Source organism: Aplidium turbinatum, chromosome 11 (genome assembly GCF_918807975.1).
Source record: "Aplidium turbinatum chromosome 11, kaAplTurb1.1, whole genome shotgun sequence".
Taxonomy (NCBI): domain Eukaryota; kingdom Metazoa; phylum Chordata; class Ascidiacea; order Aplousobranchia; family Polyclinidae; genus Aplidium; species Aplidium turbinatum.
Window position 1 is genome coordinate 20,432,800 of NC_137482.1, and position 18,597 is coordinate 20,451,396.

Below are 18,597 nucleotides of genomic sequence, written 5' to 3' on the forward strand. Positions count from 1 at the left end.
TTTTTCTTCGGGCTCGTCCTCACTCAACTGGGCAGCCTATAGTTAGAAACTTTTTAAAAAAACTCTTCCGAGCTGCGTCGAACTGATGTCCTTTAAAATCTGAATCACCAACAGATGCGATGCGCCACTAAGCCTAACTCAACGAACTTCCAGTTCAGAGAGAATGAATGCAACTTTTCGTCGTTGTTGAAGAGAAGGTGAAAGAATGGTGAAATGGTGAAAGGTGAAATGTGTTCTTCTCAAGGTGAGCATAGAGGATATTTTCACAACTGCATTGGCCAAATTTAACAATCTAATATACGGTATGGAGTTTGTTAATAATAAAAAAACTATTTTCATAAGCTTACCCCTAGGCCCTAATGGATTGGAAATGGAATAGAAGGCAGATTTAAAGATGGAAAATGACTAAGATGGAAAGGGATGGAGGATTTAGATGATGGGATGGCAGGCAATCTTCCATTTCAATTCCACTATTTACTTTTTAATACGGTATTATGACATAAAACAAATTGTAAAATAACTTGAGCAAAAGTTGCAGTTTGATTATGTTTCTTAAACTGACATAAAACATTTTCTTTCGAATAATAAAAAAGAGTACTGAAGTCATGTGATTTATGCTTTGTGTGGAGCTACATGTGCTTGAGAGGTTACTGATCTTTTAGTTTTCATTCCTTGATCCTATATGGGTCAATTTGCATCCTTGTGGATCTTCCTCTTGCTTCATGAGCTAATCCCATAGAATGCATAGATGTTTGAGGTGGAACTCTTTTTTTTCAATTAATTCCCGCTTGTAGTTTTTGTGCATTCGATAAAAGTTTTCAATATAGACAGGATCCGTCTATCCGTTAGCCCAAATAAGGTGGTTTTTGCCTTTTTTCCATTTCAGTAGAAAAAAAGAGCTCAACTTAATATATATACATAATTATTCTAGTTGTCTATGCGTTGCTACTAAATCGTTGATAAACCAACTTGTGTGCAGATCTGCTTCCTGATCAAATATTTGTAATCACTTTGTGTGCTTTCCGAGACAATGTCAAACCAGGATTTCGATAAAGTGAATGTACTGCTGGCAGAACCAACCCATCCTTGCGATTTGGCGTTTCGATATTGGCAGAAAACTACTTTACATGATTATCTGAGTCCACTTTATGATTATGATGATGATGGTATGGACAGCAACGGTGAAGAAGGCAGTGATTACGGCCAACAAGTTACATCAAAGCAGCCTAGAAATTTGAATCACCAAGTTAATGAGGACCAACGTAATAGCAGAAATGCAGTGGAAGTTGAACAAACGTACAGTGCGATTTCGAAGACCTATATGAATACATCTGCATTGATAGAAGAACAGGAAACAACTAAGGATACTAGTTCAACTACATGCACATACTCGGTAAGACATTTTACATTGAACAAATGGTTAACTTAAAATTGTCCGTAAAACTTTTAAATGTTTCTGTTGTCATGTTTGCTATCCAGGCTAGTTCCTAATGGCATAAGATTTTAAGTTACACACACCGGAAGGCAAGAATGCAGATCTTCGTGTCCACTTTCAGTGTAAAAGTAGCTGAGCTAGTGTTATTTTGTAACGGCAACAGATTACTAGCCTGCAGTAGAGTCCACTGCGTGGCCAAGAGGTAGAGGAATTTAAGTACCCTTCAACGGTTTAAAAACCTTCAAACGCTTTTGGAGCAAAGGTGGGTTCTTTGGATGTGGACAACCATTTTATAGCACAAACAACAAAATTATTTTACCAATAATCTAACCCCAGTCCCATACCGATTTCACAACCAGGTTTTGCGTCTGATTGCTAAACTGGAAGCGGTTCAGACGCGTACCATTATCAACAATACAGCAGGGATGTCAATTTCAGAATAACGGATTCCTTAGATTTAGAACCGGTTCCAAATTGGAATTAGATCCAAATTATGGCACCGGAATAAAATACTCGCCAAATCAAGAATATTTAGATCTATTACACATTTACCGAGAACTCGACTTTTGGCCTACATTTGAGCCATCACCATCTCAAACCTTGCGGGAAAAACATTAAAACATGGACGTGTAGCGAAAACCTTGTTTTTACTATATCTTGGTATGTTTATTGCTATTATATAATAAGTTAGTAAAAAATGGATAACACACATTTCTAAGATTAGAAGTTTGGTGTGAGGGTTTTAATTAGAAATTATAAGACAGCTATTTCTAACATTACAAATTGGCAGTAAACACTCAAGGGGCCCGCTCGATCATTTGTAAACCGCATGTGGCCCTTTCGCCAAAAAGGTGGGGCATACCTGTTTTAGGCAGTTTAAATTTTTTTCGCGTTTTAAACTCGATATTTCACTACAAATTATCGTGTTTATACGCGTATCCTACAGTTGAATGTGATATACGTTCATAGGTGATTTTCTTTTCAAGCAATAGTGAAATAATCTCTAACAACAGAGGTGTCGAAATCAACAGTAAATGCGTTTTCCATTTTTTTTAACGGGACTTAAGTTTTTCAATGGGACTTCAGTTTCTCCATACTTTCTGCACATAATTTTCATCGATTAAAATTTCCAGGCATATAACGTTTTATCAGTATATCTAGGCATATAATCATCATCGAAGTTCCACCACACAAATAATAATTGACTAAAATAATTAGAACCCATTCTTCTTAAAAACATTTTTGTGGAAATTTGGCCGTAGCCTATGCTTGAATTCACGTATTCAATTGTACAAGTAGTCTTATAATAATTATATAATAGCCTACGCGTATTTTAGTCTTACGAATCAGTGCCGGTCTTAGGGTATTTTGGGCCCTGTGCAGAATATACTTTGCGGCCCCCAATGACAATGATCCAATTCAGTAGCGTAGCTAGGTATTTTGAAAGGGTAAAGGAGGTGGTTTGATGGTGTGTTTGACGAAGGCGACACCTAGCGGCGGAGGGTCTGGGGGGCCTCCCCCAGAAAATTTTGAAAAATTGCTTTGAATTTAGGGCATTCTGAGAGCATGTTCAACAAAAATTTGGGTATGAATATTATGTAAAATGGTGCTGTCCGATGGCATAGCAAAAGGATAAGATCATGTTTTCTTTGGCATTTTTCGGAAATAAAGCTATGTCTCTATGTTGAGTCTGGATGCAACCTATTTCGTCCCCTGAACAATTCGCACCCCGATTTCGTACCATAACCCTGGTACGAAATAAGTTGAATCCTTAAACATTTCTAACGCTGACGTGTTGCATAGCACGAACAATTGTTGAGAGAATATAATTTCCAGCACATTCTAGGGCGCATCTAGAAAATGTTAATACTGTATCCCTCAGCTTCCATTTAAGCAGAAAAGGTTTGGATTTTTAGGTTGCTTCAACGTTTGATGACATTGAATCAGCATAATAACGGTGAATTCTTCGCTAAGAATGGATGGGAGTAGCCTACCTACTTCTACACTAATCAGCGCAATTTAGTTCAAGTGTTACATCACAATGTCTGGCTTTGATCTCCGAATCATATTGATAAGGCAAGGTTGGTTACAAAATTAAATTATACGAGGAGGCTAAGTTGTGGTATTACAGTACAGCAAGAGAGAGAAGTTCTTTTATTTGCATCAACAGCACATGTGGAAAAAACAATACAAGATTACAATGTGAACTAGGTTGTTTTAATGTTTGCTGACGATGATGGAAGTGGCAGAAGGACCGAACTGGTCATCAAGTCTGCCACACCCGTGTGGTGTCATAGCTTATTTGACATGGAACGGTGTCGGAGTTGAACGCAAATATATATTGTATACATTACAAAATAAAAAACAATACACACACGAAATTTAACAGTACAATATAAAACAGGAATACAAGAAGCGATGCAGAAATACAAAATGGCATAGGCTATACATACAACACAGCATAAGGCTACTGGTAAGGAAAAAGCAAATATACAGTAATTAGCGAGATACGGTGAGAATAAGTAAAAACAGTGCAAGAAAGAGAAGGCCCAGGAAAAATTTGATAAGTGAGAATGAATATACGATGAACCTACAGTACTTGCTCTCCATCACTTTCGCTTACATGACACGCAAAAATAAACCTAAGGATAAAAGCCTATTGAAACTTTGCACAGCAGAAAACAATAACGTTAGTGCAGAAGTTTTCCGACTCCTGCCCAGAGCATTGTGACGCAAGATAAGCCACACGACCTCGTTTGGTGGAGGTTAATCAGTTATGTTGTGTATTGGGCAGCTACAGGGCGCTTTGACTCTTCAATGGTCTGGTCTGATCGGTCTGATGAAGGCCTTTCAGAGTGAAGAATTATCAACATAAAGTGATTAAGCATGACGATCGAAGTTAAATCTCGTGTGTCCGCCGTGAGACTTAATTTGTCCGCCGAGATAGCTGCTCAGACTGGACACGTTTGTCCGCTGTCAACAAAATTGAATTTCGACTTATTTCGTCCCCTGAAAAGATCGAGAGAAATTTTGAAATGTTTGCGGCAACTCCGATCAGCGATTTCGGCTAAAAGTTGTTTTTTTTCTCGATCTTTTCAGGGTACGAAATGTTCAGGGGATGAAATAGGTAGTTTTTCTATGTTTTCTTGTTGCTAATTCCTTCGTTGAATTCACTTGTTGAATTTTTCCATTGGTAATGACAAAAATTACTGCATTTTCTGAGTAAATTGCGGGCCCCCTAATTTGCGGGCCCTGTGCGATCGCACGGTTCGCACACCCCAAAGACCGGCACTGTACGAATGCTCTCATAGATTGAAATATAGTTTAAGGCAATCGCTGTTGTTTTCAGAGTTTTTTATTGTTATATTTTTGTCACGTTATATATATAAAAAAGATTTAAAACCAATTTTGCAGGTTTTGTAGCTGTGTGAAAACCCACTTTAAAAAGTGTAATAACTTTTTAGTTTCCAGGCTAATTTGAAGTTCATCTTGCCTTAATTTTTCCCAAAACGTTTGCTTTGTTGCATGGATAAAATTTTAATTAGCATTTGGTTCTATTCACATGAATTAAAGTTGTCTTTGGAATTATTTCAGATCTTTCAAAGCCTTTGTTCTTCCAATCGTTTGTCAATACACTCCGCTGTTTGCGTAGCCTGTTCAGTAGATAATTTAGATAAAAATTATACCTTAACATTCAGATAAATGTCATTGTCAGGTCGTTTGTCGTCATTAAATTTATGGTCTTGAAAGCTTTGTCTTGATCATGAAAGAGCTGTTTTCCAGATGTAAAATTCCCATGAAAAAAATAAAGTTTGTATGATATGGTCACATTGGTCAGATTCGATTAGAAAAGTTCCAACATAAACCTTGCTCACCAATTGCATTATTTACGCGTTGCTACTGATCGAAAGTAGTTTCATGTAACTCATTTGACCTCGTTTACTGGAATTGTTAACATTCAGATAACACAACATTATGTGAGTGGTAGACGATAGATCAGGGGTTCTTAAACTTTTTTTAACGCGGACCCCTTAAAAAAAAATTTGGTTTGCGTGGACCCCCTTTGTGGCCTAGTCCGAGAAACGTTTTTGATCAGGATGAATTGGACTTAACGCAATAAAATTAAAATGAATTGGTAACAAAATTTATGTTTTATTAAATTTAAGAAATAGCGAATGCAGATTGTTTTTCAATATCTTCGATTTAATTTCATTAATGTGAAGGATGCTGCTGTTTGTCTTCAACAAGAACATGAAATTGTGACTTCGTCTTTGATAGGGCAACACGCATGTCATGCTTTGCATCCAGCCGGTTTCGACTCTTTGTTTTGATAGTTACCGTACCAAAGATGAAAATCCTGACTCACATAAATATGTAATCGCAAAAGGGATTAAAGCAGCCATGGCTCTCTTTATCAAAAGAGGATATGCTTGCATCAACGAACTCCAAAAATCGCCAATACTTTTCGTATTGAAGGACATTCTTAATGATTCTATTGCCCTTAGTTCAATGAACTCATCTTTTGCAAGGTCTTCACCACTGATAGATTCCAGTTCAACGAGGAAAGGGTAACGTATCCATGCTGTATTTTTAATATCCTCTGCAGCTAAGCAGTAACCTCTGAAAGGGTTTTGCAATGCTTCCAAATGTCTGCACATGCCTGTGTGCAGAGAAGATGGTAGAGCATTACAAACTGCAATTCCATTTTGAAGCATCAATTCTTCTAACGTTGAGAAATTAGAATAGTTGTTATAGTCTCCAATCTCCTTTTCCACGGAGATAACTTGTCCTAAAAAGCTTTAAGTTTTTCAGAAGCGTCCATAGTTGTAACGGCAGGGCCTTGAATAGAACGATTTACCTCATTCATATGAGTAAAAGCATCCGCCAAATAAGCTAAACCTTGAATAAACTCTTTACTGTTAAACTGCTTTGAGAGTTCAATATTTTTGTCTCTTAGAAAAAAAGAAAAAGCACTTCAAAACTTGTCCCTTGACAGCCAGCGAATTTCTGTATGATAGAGGAGAACTTCATGTTCCGCTCCCATTTCTTGACATAACCTCTTGAATATTCGATGGTTCAAAGTGGGCCCGTGGGCGTTGATCAAAGCACAAGCTCTGATAAAATTAACGGTTTTCACACTACCAGACAAAATTACTTTCAAATTTGTTGGGAGAGTTTTCCATGCTCATGCATGGCGATGTGAAAAGCAATGAGTAGGCTAACGATGACCTGAGGAAAATCATCAGCGTTGTTTGAACTTAATCTCTTTTCTTTTAAAAAATTTATTCCGTTTTTGGAATTATATACTAAGATTTCCATTCGGTCTTTATGGACCCCCTAAAACTAGTCCGCGGACCCCTTGGGGGTCCACGGACCCCAGTTTAAGAACCCCTGCGGTAGATGTTGTTTTATGCTCCCATCTACATTATGACGTTTTACTACGTCACACCACTTTGAGCGTGCACTTCCACTTGCAACACACAATAGTCAATACAGTAACTCTTTTCGTTTTTACATGAGAAAGTGTTGGTAAACATTAATGTTTGCGAGGAGTTTTAGAAACTTTTCTGTTAAGTCAAGATTAACTTTAATTTAATAAAATAAGTTACCCGTCTGTCATTTTTGCCTTCCATGTTTTGCTGCTGATAGATGACCAATGATAACAACCGGATGTTTATTGATTACTTTAAATTAGTAGAGTGCACAACTGTTTTAGTCTGAAGACCTAATTTACTTTACTGGATTGAATATGAATAACTTTTTTTAGCTTAATAAAAAGCATTTGCAATCAGTTTACTCATAATGATACTGATGCATCTGAAATATGATCTCTTCAAATATCTCGTCTGTGTCAGCTTTGGCTGAAGAATTGGCTTGGCAAGTTTTCAGCATTCTGCTGATATGATTTGATGAATTACTTGAACTACTTAATTACATGCTTCGTAAAAGAAAGTTAGCTTTCTGCGTTTTTTTCCAAGATTTCATGAGCTAATTTCAAATGCAAAGCAAAGTACGGGCGTCACTCTTTTCCGCTCAAGCATGCGTTAATGGGGCATGGCCTCTTCCTCTTCTTGCGAGTGTGGTGCTGAGGAACAGACCGCAGACCACATCATTAACGATTGCATCTTTATCATCACCTTCAAACAGCGAAAGACCGTTTGACCATCTAGTCAGCTGCTCCAAGAAATAATGTTAAATAACAAAGTATTTTCTAGTTTTTCAATCTTTTCTTTACTTGTAGTCATTTTAAATTAATAGATTTTAGTAAAATGAGTAACAGTAGAACTCGGTTAATCCGGATTCGGTTAATCCGGATCTTCGCCTAATCCGGATGAAACTGGAAGTACAAATGAGTCAGGTTTGATAGAAACGTCATCGGTTAATCCGGATCTTCGCCTAATCCGGATGGAATCGCCGGTCAAATCGAATCCGGATTAACCGAGTTCTACTGATATTCTGTATTTGGTTGGTTGGTTTAGAATCTTTATCCTCGGTCTGACAAAGCCTTGATTGGTTATTCCTGGTAGTTTCGCATACTTGTAGAGGCTCTTGACGCAGGGCCGGTTACCGAGATTGACAGAGGGAGGTTTTGCGATTGTTGAAGTGTTGTTGCCGGAAAATTATTCCATTCACTAGGTGCCGCTGAATAGAGAGCATTCCTGAAATGCGTTGCTCAAGCGCACACCCCGAGAGCAGTGCCGGTCTTAGGGTATTTTGGGCCCTGTTCAGAATATGCTTTGTGGACCCCAATGACAATGATCCAATTCAGAAGCGTAGCTAGGTATTTTGAAAGGGGAGGAAGTGGTTTGGCGGTCGGCGGGGAAGCCTGATGGCGTGATCGCCGCAGACGATACCCAGCAGAAGGGGGTGTGGGGCCTCCCCCAAAAAATTTTGAAAAATTGCTTTGAATTTGAGGCATTCTGAGAGCATGTTCAACAAAAGTTTGGGTATGAATAGTACTGTATAATGGTGCTGCCCGGTGGCATAGCAAAAGGATAAGATCACGCTTTCTTTGGTATTTTTCAGAAATAAAGCTATGTCTCTATGTTGAGTCTGGATGCAACCTATTTCGTCCCCTGAAAAATTCGTGCCCCGATTTCGTACCCTGAAATTGGAGTAATAAAAACCAAATTTCGACCTATTTCGTCCCCTGAAAAGATCGAGAGAAATTTTGAAATGTTTGCGGCAACTCCGATCAGTGACTTCGGCTCTGTTGTTTTTTTTTCTCGATCTTTTCAGGGTACAAAATGTTTAGGGGACGAAATAGGTTGCACCCGTTGAGTCTCCATGTTTTCTTGTTGCTAATTCCTTTGTTGAATTTTTCCATTGGAAATGACAAAATTACTGCATCTTCTGAGTAAATTGCCGGAACCCTAATTTGCGGGCCTTGTGCGATCGCATGGTTTGCACACCACAAAGACCAGCACTGCCGAGAGTCGAACTTGCGCCGCGTGATTTTGAGCCGGGCGCGTAACCACTGAGCTAACGGAGCGGACGATTTCTAGTAAGACAATTTCTACTAAGACACCACCAATGGCGTGTAATGTGAGTTGTTTCAACCAAGTGGGCTGGTCAAAATTAAACACCAGTGGGGTGTCATGTGACGTGATAAAAACAAAAACATTTTTTCATTTGTTTCAACCAAGTGGGCTGGTCGAAATTAAACACTAGTGGGGTGTCATGTGACGTGATAAAAACAAAAGCATTTTTTAGATTACAAAAAAAACAAACTACTTAAAGGTGCACTGCAACGAAAATACATAGCTTTTGTATTTGTAGATCTTTCTGAAATAAAACGTTTTTCAACGATTTTTTTATTTTTTGTGTTACCATTAATTAAAAAACCTAAAAAAACGTTTTTTGAATTGAATGATTCTGATTGGTCAAAATTTTTGATGACGTCATTGGCTGGCAAAGCGGCATCCAAGGTCTATTGTTTTGCGTACAAACACAAGGAACAAATCGCGTAGGCTACCGAAACAGCGAACAATTTTGTGCTAAGGGAGTTTTTACACCCTTTAAATGGTGGCTACTTGTATGGCTCCCGGTTGCACTAACCGGGAAATCGTCAAATCTTTCATCGTTTACCTCTGAATAATGACGACAAGCTGAAGAAATGGATCTCAGCGATGAAACTCAAAAACCCACCTGTAAACAAGTACTGCCGTGTGTGCACCAATCATTTTCTGGCCAACGATTACCAACGCGATCTACAGGCAGAGCTACAAGGCACCAAGTCCAAACACCTGCTCAGTGCTCATCCCTGAAACTGTTCCTTTTGTCTTTGATTTTTCAAGATATGTGAAAGCCACTGTCAATACAGTACAGTACCCACAAAACTCGATCGACCTAGGTACAGGTCTGTGAGTACGATCGGGCGTTTGGATCGAATAGCAAAGCGAGAAAACAACAAGACTTTGAAACAGGTCAGTAGGACAGTAAAACATTGGCAGGGTAGGCAAAGGCATATTAGGCAACTCTGAATACATAGGCTACTTTTAGTTGATATAAACCACTTGGTTCAAGCAAATTATTTTCCTGCATTTTTTTCAATGCAAATTTTCCATCCGACTGCTGTCTGAACTGGTGTTGTCAGAGCACGAATCAGAATGATGTTCTTCGCTGTCAAGTCGCCGTCTTTTTGGTTCAAAGAGAAATCCTTGTCTTGTTTCAGACATCTTGTTTATGCTCAATATACAATGACCTATGCGACGTTTCTAAGGCAAATGCATGAAGCTGTTTACTTGGTTGCCAGCCGATGACGTCACAAGACACATAGCGCCATCAGGTGGCCGATTTTCATTTGGTTATATCTCCCAAACAAAAAGACATATCAAAAAAAAATTTTGAAAAATATAATACTTAAACACTAAAGAATCACCAAAAAAATTTTAATTTTTCATTTCAGGTCCCCTTTAATCGGTATTTCAGTAACACAATGCGGCCACATCATAGCCGTACGAGCCAGGGGGGGCAGCCGCCCCCCTGTTGTTTCAAAACGTCGCGAATTCGGGCAAAATCTTGAAATTATTAGGGCAAAAATTGCTATATAAAAAGCTACAAAATTGCATGAATTAAGAAAAACTATAAATTAATATCTTTTACCTATCAAACTAAGTACAGCCTCTTATTTGCACAAGAAATGTGCCGCAAAATTTTCATTTGGCACACCCGTACTGATGTATTGTATTGCATGGTAATCAAACTATAGTACGAAATGCATTTAACCAACTGCATCATGCCAATTTGGGCAGCCACCAAAATATGTCTCTAATACTTTAGTGAAACTGCCCAAATCAAAATACAAAATTTGCTATAGGCTATAGCTAATTTTATTAATTTTCACAAATGCATCGTGTTGATTTGGGCAGCTAAAAACATGAAATTATTTGATGAAACTGATTAGTCTGTTTATGCAACTGCCCAAATTAGCGTGAGGCAGTTTCCCCAAAATGAACAAATTCATTAATTTTTACCATTTACATAACTGTATCGTTTAGATTTGGGCAACAAAAAATATGAAATTATCTGATCATAGTCTATTTATAAAACTGCCCAAATTGGCATGATATGATGCAGTTGCCTAATTGCCTCGCATCAAAATTTACAAAGTCTTTAATTTTTTTCATAATATTCATAAATGCATCATCTTGATTTGGGCAACTACAAAATATGAATTTATATAAATCTGGTGAATAGCCTACTTTTACAAAACAATTCAGGTGGGGAGATCACAGTACTTTTTCAACCATAAACGGACATAGCTAAGCAACACCACAACATTTAACAAAAACATGTTATACCTGTTAAAAGTACTGTAATGTTAAGGTGTTGCTTAGCTTTGTTTGGTTACTTTTATAAAAGGTTCTGCTACTATTCGGCGAGTTTCATATTCGGCGATTTTTGAAAATCCAACAACGCCTTCTGCAAATCCGATGATTGAATATTATTCAATATTCAGACATTGAATCAATGTAAATACGTACTGTTAGGCTAATTGGGTTCTTTGAATCCTACGTCACCGTCTGTATGCAAACTTAGAATATATTAAACTTAGTTATTTTTGTCATCAAATTACCTAGCCTAACTATATTTTTAGAAGTAGCCTAGTGCTGCCAGACCTTTTTATTTTTGTACTAAAATTCGTATCATCAAAACTACTTTAATTGATTCAACAAAGTTTATTTGAACAGAAGTAGTAGGCTATGTCTGTGTTTTATTACATTTAATTATAATTTTTCTATTGTTATGTACTTTTTTCTGAATCTGCCTGGTCACCCTGAGCCGGTGTCCTGCAATGTTTATTTTTCTGAGTCTTTTATGACATCACAACTGAATATTTAAGTGGCCTTGTTTATTATTTGTGGTGTGTAAAACAATATTTGTTACTCCTACTTACCATGCTCTTCAAAGATGAATTCAGTTGTTCTATCTTGATTACTTTGGTAAGAAATTCTAGCTAGCTGGTGATCAGTGGCTTAGCCAGGGGGGTTGGGTATTGCAAAGAGCGAGTTTTTTGCCATTACTAAACATTCAAATATCCCAGCCAGGAATTAGCAACAAGAAAACATAGAGAATTGTAGCTTTATTTCCGAAAAATACCGAAGAAAACATGATCTTATCCTTTTGCTATGCCACCGGACAGCACCATTTTACAGGAATATTCATAACCACATATTTGTTGAAAATACTATCAGAATGCACCAAATTCAAAGTAATTTTTCAAAATTTTCTGGGGGAGGCCCCCCAGACCCCCCCGCTGCTGGGTGTCGTCATAAGCGAAACACGCCCTCAGCCCCTGCCCTTTCAAAATTACTGGCTACGCCACTGCTGGTGACCTTGTTATGTTACTTTTTCACTGTTATCATGCGCCGCATACATTATATTTGGGCAGTTTCTAATAAAAGCGTGCACATTTGGGCAAATTTACTTTCTGCCCCCCCAAAATGGTTTGGTCTCGTACGGCTATGGGCCACATAAAGGGGTATCGCTGGCCGTATGTTGCAAGCCTTTGCCTTGAACAAATGGACTGTAAATAAATCTATCTCCAACCAAGAGTGCTGAAGGATGTATTTTTTTAAACTCAACCGTATAAGTACTCCGAAAAAGGAACCCATTCACAATTTTAATTTTGTTAGATTTTCAGAAGTTTAAATTACTGAGGTTGCTATTCATGTGTTGTATGCATGCACAAACACTACATATCATTATGTAGCCTTTAAATGTGTAGGTATTTTTAAAATACAAAATAGGCATAGCCTCATGTCGTGCGAGAATACGCGCTTTGCTCGCAGTACTCGATGCCATACATAGGCTGGAGAGCTCATGTCTGTTTATTGGCCCACTAGTCTGGGAACCAACTGCCATTTTCCCCTTAACATTGCATTGCTGTATTAAGTTTTTTTTACTGTTGATTTTGGTAGCCAAAGGTCTCTATTATCAGAAACTGTTTAATGACATGTTGTCACCTTTGGGCAATTTAAGAAATTCAAGATGGCGTCCAAGATGGCCGCCATTACCTATAAATGATCATAACTCCCTATCCATTCACCTTAGGAAGCTGATTTTTGTCTCTATACCTAGGTCGTAGGAGTCCAGCTATCCATTAGAACTAAATATTATTATCGTATTACATACATAATGGTAGCCTAATTTCCAAGATGGCGTCCAAGATGGCCGCCATTACATATAAATGACCATAACTCCCTATCCATTCACCTTAGGAAGGTGATTTTTGTCTCTATGCCTATAGGTTGTAGGGGTCAAGCTATCCATTAGAACTAAGTATTATGTTAATATCGTATTACATATACATAATAGTAATTTCCAAGATGGCGTCCAAGATGGCCGCCATTACCTATAACTGACCATAACTCCCTGTAAATCCCATGTAAATATCATATTGTAGTAGACGGGCACTAATAATTCACTGTTGTCTTTTTAGGTGCTGCCCGTAGCCTAAGTATAGTATGACGATCACCAATAGTGAAACATGAATGGAGAAGAGAACAGTGTTTTTTCGTGTCCACATTTGAATGTGAGAATAAGACTAAACCGTTGAAATCAGTGGTGCCGAAGTAGGGGGGGATGGGGAGGATATATCCTCCCAATATTTTGGCAGCATCCCCCCCCCCAATAATTTAGAAACAAATATTTTCTATGAAGTTGTACTTCGATTTAGTTGTTTGCAAGCATCTCAAATTGCTGTTGTTTTTCTTTTATTGGTGTTTGGTCACAGTTCTAAATTGTCTTGGATTTGACGCTAGACAATGGAGGACCTTCATTGAAGGTATTAAGGACGAGTTAGAGGCTCGAGGCTCGATTGGGTGTAGGCTCGATGGCAGCTACTGCAGACACTTAACTGCATTATAAAATACTTTACAATCAGTTCATAGACTGGGTTATCTCTGAATTGACCGAACGGTTTGAAAGTAGCCTGAATTCCGATTCGGCGAAGTAGGCTATAAAGAACTTGCACGAATTTTCAAGACCGGCTGAGTTTCTGAAATGGTCAAAATTATCCAGAGCTATAAATAGACAATCGATGAGTTATCAAATTGATTCATTCAAAAAGGCAACAGGAGCAAAATCTCTGTACGATGCTAAAAGAGCTTACCAAACATTGTCTGAGTTGGAAAAACCTCTATATTCTCAAATACTCCAGCTGATTAAGATGCTTTTAGTTTGCCCGGTAAGCTCTGCTGCTTGTGAGAGGTCGTTTTCCAGTCTTCGTAGATTGAAAACCTGGCTGAAAAATACTTTGGGACGGGAAAGGTTGAATGCTAGCATTGTTTGCAACATTCACCAAAATGTTCTTAATGCCATCAGCAAAAATGACATTGCGAATGAGTTTTCAATGTGCACTGCCGTAAGACGCAATATGTTCGGTTGTAACAAGTTCTTGTGATGTGTTTGAAAGAATGAAAGTTTTTATTTTTGTCATAAATTTGCAGATGTTCTTCTACTTCTTCTTTAGCTTCGATTGTTTTCAGTCTTCTGACTAGTGACTTTGTCCTATAGTGCACCAAGAGTAGTGATTCTAGTGAAAGAGAGGACAAGAAGAAAAGTATAACTTTCGTTTTTTTTGGAAAAACTAAATATTCATTGGAAGATCATATAGGTTCGAACAGGTTCGAATCCCGCTGGAGGTACCAATTTTTCTTCGCTTGTTTCTTAATCTTGCAGCAGTCATTCGCAAGAGCACTGGTAGCTCTTTTATCTCTGGTCACAGCGGTAAACCATAATCTCTTCTTGGGAAAATTTTAACATAAAGTTCCCTAATCCGTTCGTCTGTATATAATGACCGAAGAAACACACACTTGAACTTCTTTTCAAACAGTGTATTCCTGTAAAATTAGCCCGAGGCTACCGAAAACGAGGGGGTGCAACGCGTACACCACTGAAAACTGTCACTACAGAACAGATTACTTGGATAAAAGACGGAACCTTTGTCCAGCTAGCAAGCACTAAGCCAACAGTTAAATGTGCGGCCAACTTTCAAACAATCATTTTACGAATGACCAGAATAGATAGCAATATCTCAAATTCACGTATGCAGTACTGTGACGCAATAATGAAAGACAATTATGAAGTCATTCCAACAGGTGTTTAAAGCTGATGTAATATTTCCTGTTTAAACAGGCCCAAACAGGTCTGACAGGTTTGACACAATTCTTATGAACGCTGGTGCAATTTTGGCACATTTTCTAGCAACTTCCATGACGTAATATTCAGTAGACTTGAACGGTTTTATATGACGTTTGATTTGTACAGAGATTGGCCGTAACATAGCGGCCCCTAGTTATGACAGTCTAACATGGCATAACTAAAAAAGAATTGAAGGACAATCGTGAGCCAATGAATAAAAACACATGATACACAAATTGTTTGAATCACTCACGTTTAAGTTAATACGCAAATACAAAGGGCATGCAAAGAATGAACAGCAATAAGAATAAACACGACGATACATGAAATTGGTACCATAGGTACACGCTAAATGACGCTATATACAATAGTTGCGATAATAACCGACTGTTCCGGGCTCAGACAAGTATCGGCCACCGCAGACAAAATCAGGCTCAAACCCTAACACTTAGGTGTTCTTTACGGGGGCGAGGCACGAAATATCCCTCAACACGTAGTCTACTTTCACTTTCCCCGTACTCTCATCATAGTTGCAGACGGCAACTTTGGCTCTACGAACCACAGGCTTCCCTTTCCTAATTTGTGGAACTACCTCATGCACCCTCCCAAGTTGATACTTCCCACGTTTACCAATGTCTTGGAGAGAACCTACCACTACAAGTTGACCAGGCTCCAAATTCTCGGCCATTTTTAGCCATTTTTTCCGGCCCTGAAGACCTGGCAAGTAAAAATCGATCCATTTACTCCAAAACTGCTGAGAAAGTGACAAATTGAACCGATAATCCCTTCTTAATTGGTCACGATCATGTGGTTTCCCAACAGCACAGTATGGGTCTAAGTATGGGGTCAAAAGTGAGGCAGGGGTGATGACAGTAAAATCCCTAGGGTCGTCACTCAAAGGTACCAAAGGGCGTTCGTTCACGATCCGAACGGCACTGCCTGTGTACGTAAGCAGTTCAATAAAATTGGGCTTACGTATTGAAGAGTCCAAAATGTGAAAAAAGTATTTGGTCACATCAGCCATGAAACCAAATCTTTCAAGCCGAAATCTAGCCAAGACATCTGCCAGAGGGTTTAACAAGTCAGACAATTCAGGACAAGAAGACATTACATCATTTACACAAGTTCCTCGGAATTCAGATTGTTTTAAAGCCTTCTTCTTTAAATCAGCAGCTCTATCTGACGCCAACACAAATTTGTTAGGTAAATCAATATCTTCCTTCAACGGAACAGGTATCTCAAATCGACCATCTTTCAACTCAATATTCGGTTCGACAAGTTCTCTAGCCAAAATATCATTGCGAGACAATTCACAGGTTTCATTTTGCAAAGTCAAATCCTGAATGACTTTATTCAGGTCTGCTATTTCCATATCACGAGACTCAATTTTACGCTGAAAGCCAGAGATGACATCCGACTCTGAAGACGTCTGCACTCTGCACACTTTAGCAACGCTTTCAACTAAGGGTGACTTACCACCACAAGCCAACCAACCGAGAGGAGTGAGTAAAGCATGCGGTTCACTGCGATTTTCACCAACACGTTCTTCTTTTGCCCACATCAAATAAGCGTTGTCGTTTCCAATCAGTACATCTACAGTACTACAATCATTCAAATGAAACATATTCACGTCATGAAAATGACGGAAACTACTTAAATCCTGCTTATGTGGTAAAGTCTTAACATCGTCAGCCCAAGCTGGGTTAACCACCGAAGTTATATCACAAAACAGTTCATTCGTCTCTAACGACTGAATGTTGAGTTTAACAAGTTCAGCACAAGTAGGTTTCTGACCAGCCAGAGTATCCATTTTAAACGACGCTTTATCATACGGTTTAAGACCAAGTTCGCACACCAAGTCACTCGAAACAAAGGTCAACTGCGAACCAGGATCATGCTGACAATACACCAACTTCGATTTGCCAGTCATTGGATTCAAAACACGAGCAGCAGTAACGCGGTTAAAGGCTGCTTTAACATTTCCAATCTTAACATTACGCACAGGAACTCTGGCACCAGCATCATCTTTACCGACCGAATCCAGAGAATCACGTGACGTCACATAAAAATCATGCAGAAGAAAATAGTGTTTCCTATCGTTGGTAGGTCCACACTTACGACAGTTATTTGCATGATTACAGTCTCTAACCATATGCTGGCGCAAACAATTCAAGCATTTGCCAGCTTTCACAATGACATCTCTCCGATCTTTAGGTGTCAAGCGCAAAAATTCTTTACAATTAGACAAAAAATGATATTCAACTTGACCACGTGATGAACAACAAAAACATGCCGGTATGTCACTACGTCTGGCCACACCGCCGCGCGGTGCGCCAACAGCAGTCGAGTACTGCGAACTCCCTGAAATCACATTATCATGGGGTTTTACCGACGTCTGCCTAACCGGACATGAAGGCAATTTTCCTTTGCCAAACTTTTTAAAATGCTGCGACTCACCAGAATCGCCCATTAGCATGATGCTAAAATCAGTCGACTTGCGCGTTTCCTCCCGTACTACAAAATCAAACAAACTCTGAAAAGTAGGTTCCTCAGTGCTACCATACTGATCACCTAAAAAGTCAAGATAACGCTGCTTGGCGTCAAACGGGAGTCGCTTAGCCAAATCCAAAACAAAACGTCCTTCTAATTTATCACGCTGACCATAAGCTTTCGCGTAAAGCAAACACTGCGACAATTCATCTTTAAACTCTTTCAAATCACTGGAAGAGATAGAAGTCAATTTGCTACCATAGCGATACTTTCTAATTTCTGGTTCTGCGAAAAGACCTCCACGAACTCCAAAACGTTGGGACAAGCGAGCTAACGACATTTCTATCCTGTCTTCCTCTGACAAGCCAGGAGTGTCAGAAACCAAATTAGCAATCGTTTGTGCAGCTGTTCTAACACAAGCTGCTTGCAACAAAGTCAAACGAGTTCCCTTAAAGGGCGAAGCTGCCATCAAGGCCATAACACGATTTTTAAAGAAGACAAATGGCATATTATTACCATCGTAACCAATCAAGGCCGCCTTATCGAAGAACGTCCTACTATTTTGGTATTCAAAAAAGCAATCCTGCTGTTGAGAACTCGATTTAGCGGGAGAAGACAAGCTATATCCCTTAAGGGGCTGAGTGGGCTCAGTCACATGCACAGCCCGATCACGATCCTCGCAAACGTTAAAATCAGGAGACGCGATACGCCTCTCACAACCACCCAAATTACGTGTAGCTGGGCGATCAAAAACTAGCGGCGCAGAAAACTGTGAAGGGGGCAAAGCATTACTGCTAATGGCGGCCCCGTGACCTGTACGCTCTGGGGGAGGAGTTCGGTTGTAATTTGCAGACCTTGGCTCTACAGCCTTCGGAAGACCCTTAGCCGCGGCCCCGAGACCTCCTGAAACAGCTGGAAAACATGTGGATTGTACAGGTCCACTTACGGATTGAACAGGCGTGTGGAAAAGGTTAGGTAAATTAAACTGTGATTGATGTTCACTTCTGGAATGCCTAGAAGAGCCC

At 39.1% G+C, this 18,597-nt stretch overlaps 1 protein-coding gene across 1 annotated transcript in view; it reads left to right on the forward strand.

Annotated features, from left to right (window-relative positions):
* Positions 1-1,030: 1,030 nt before the first annotated feature.
* Positions 1,031-18,597, forward strand: part of LOC145780310 (secretin receptor-like) — a 46,349-nt gene continuing 28,782 nt past the window's right edge. The window contains exon 1 of the mRNA XM_082592013.1: positions 1,031-1,393. Coding sequence (XP_082448139.1) covers positions 1,031-1,393 — 363 coding nt within the window. The remainder of the gene's footprint in view (positions 1,394-18,597) is intronic.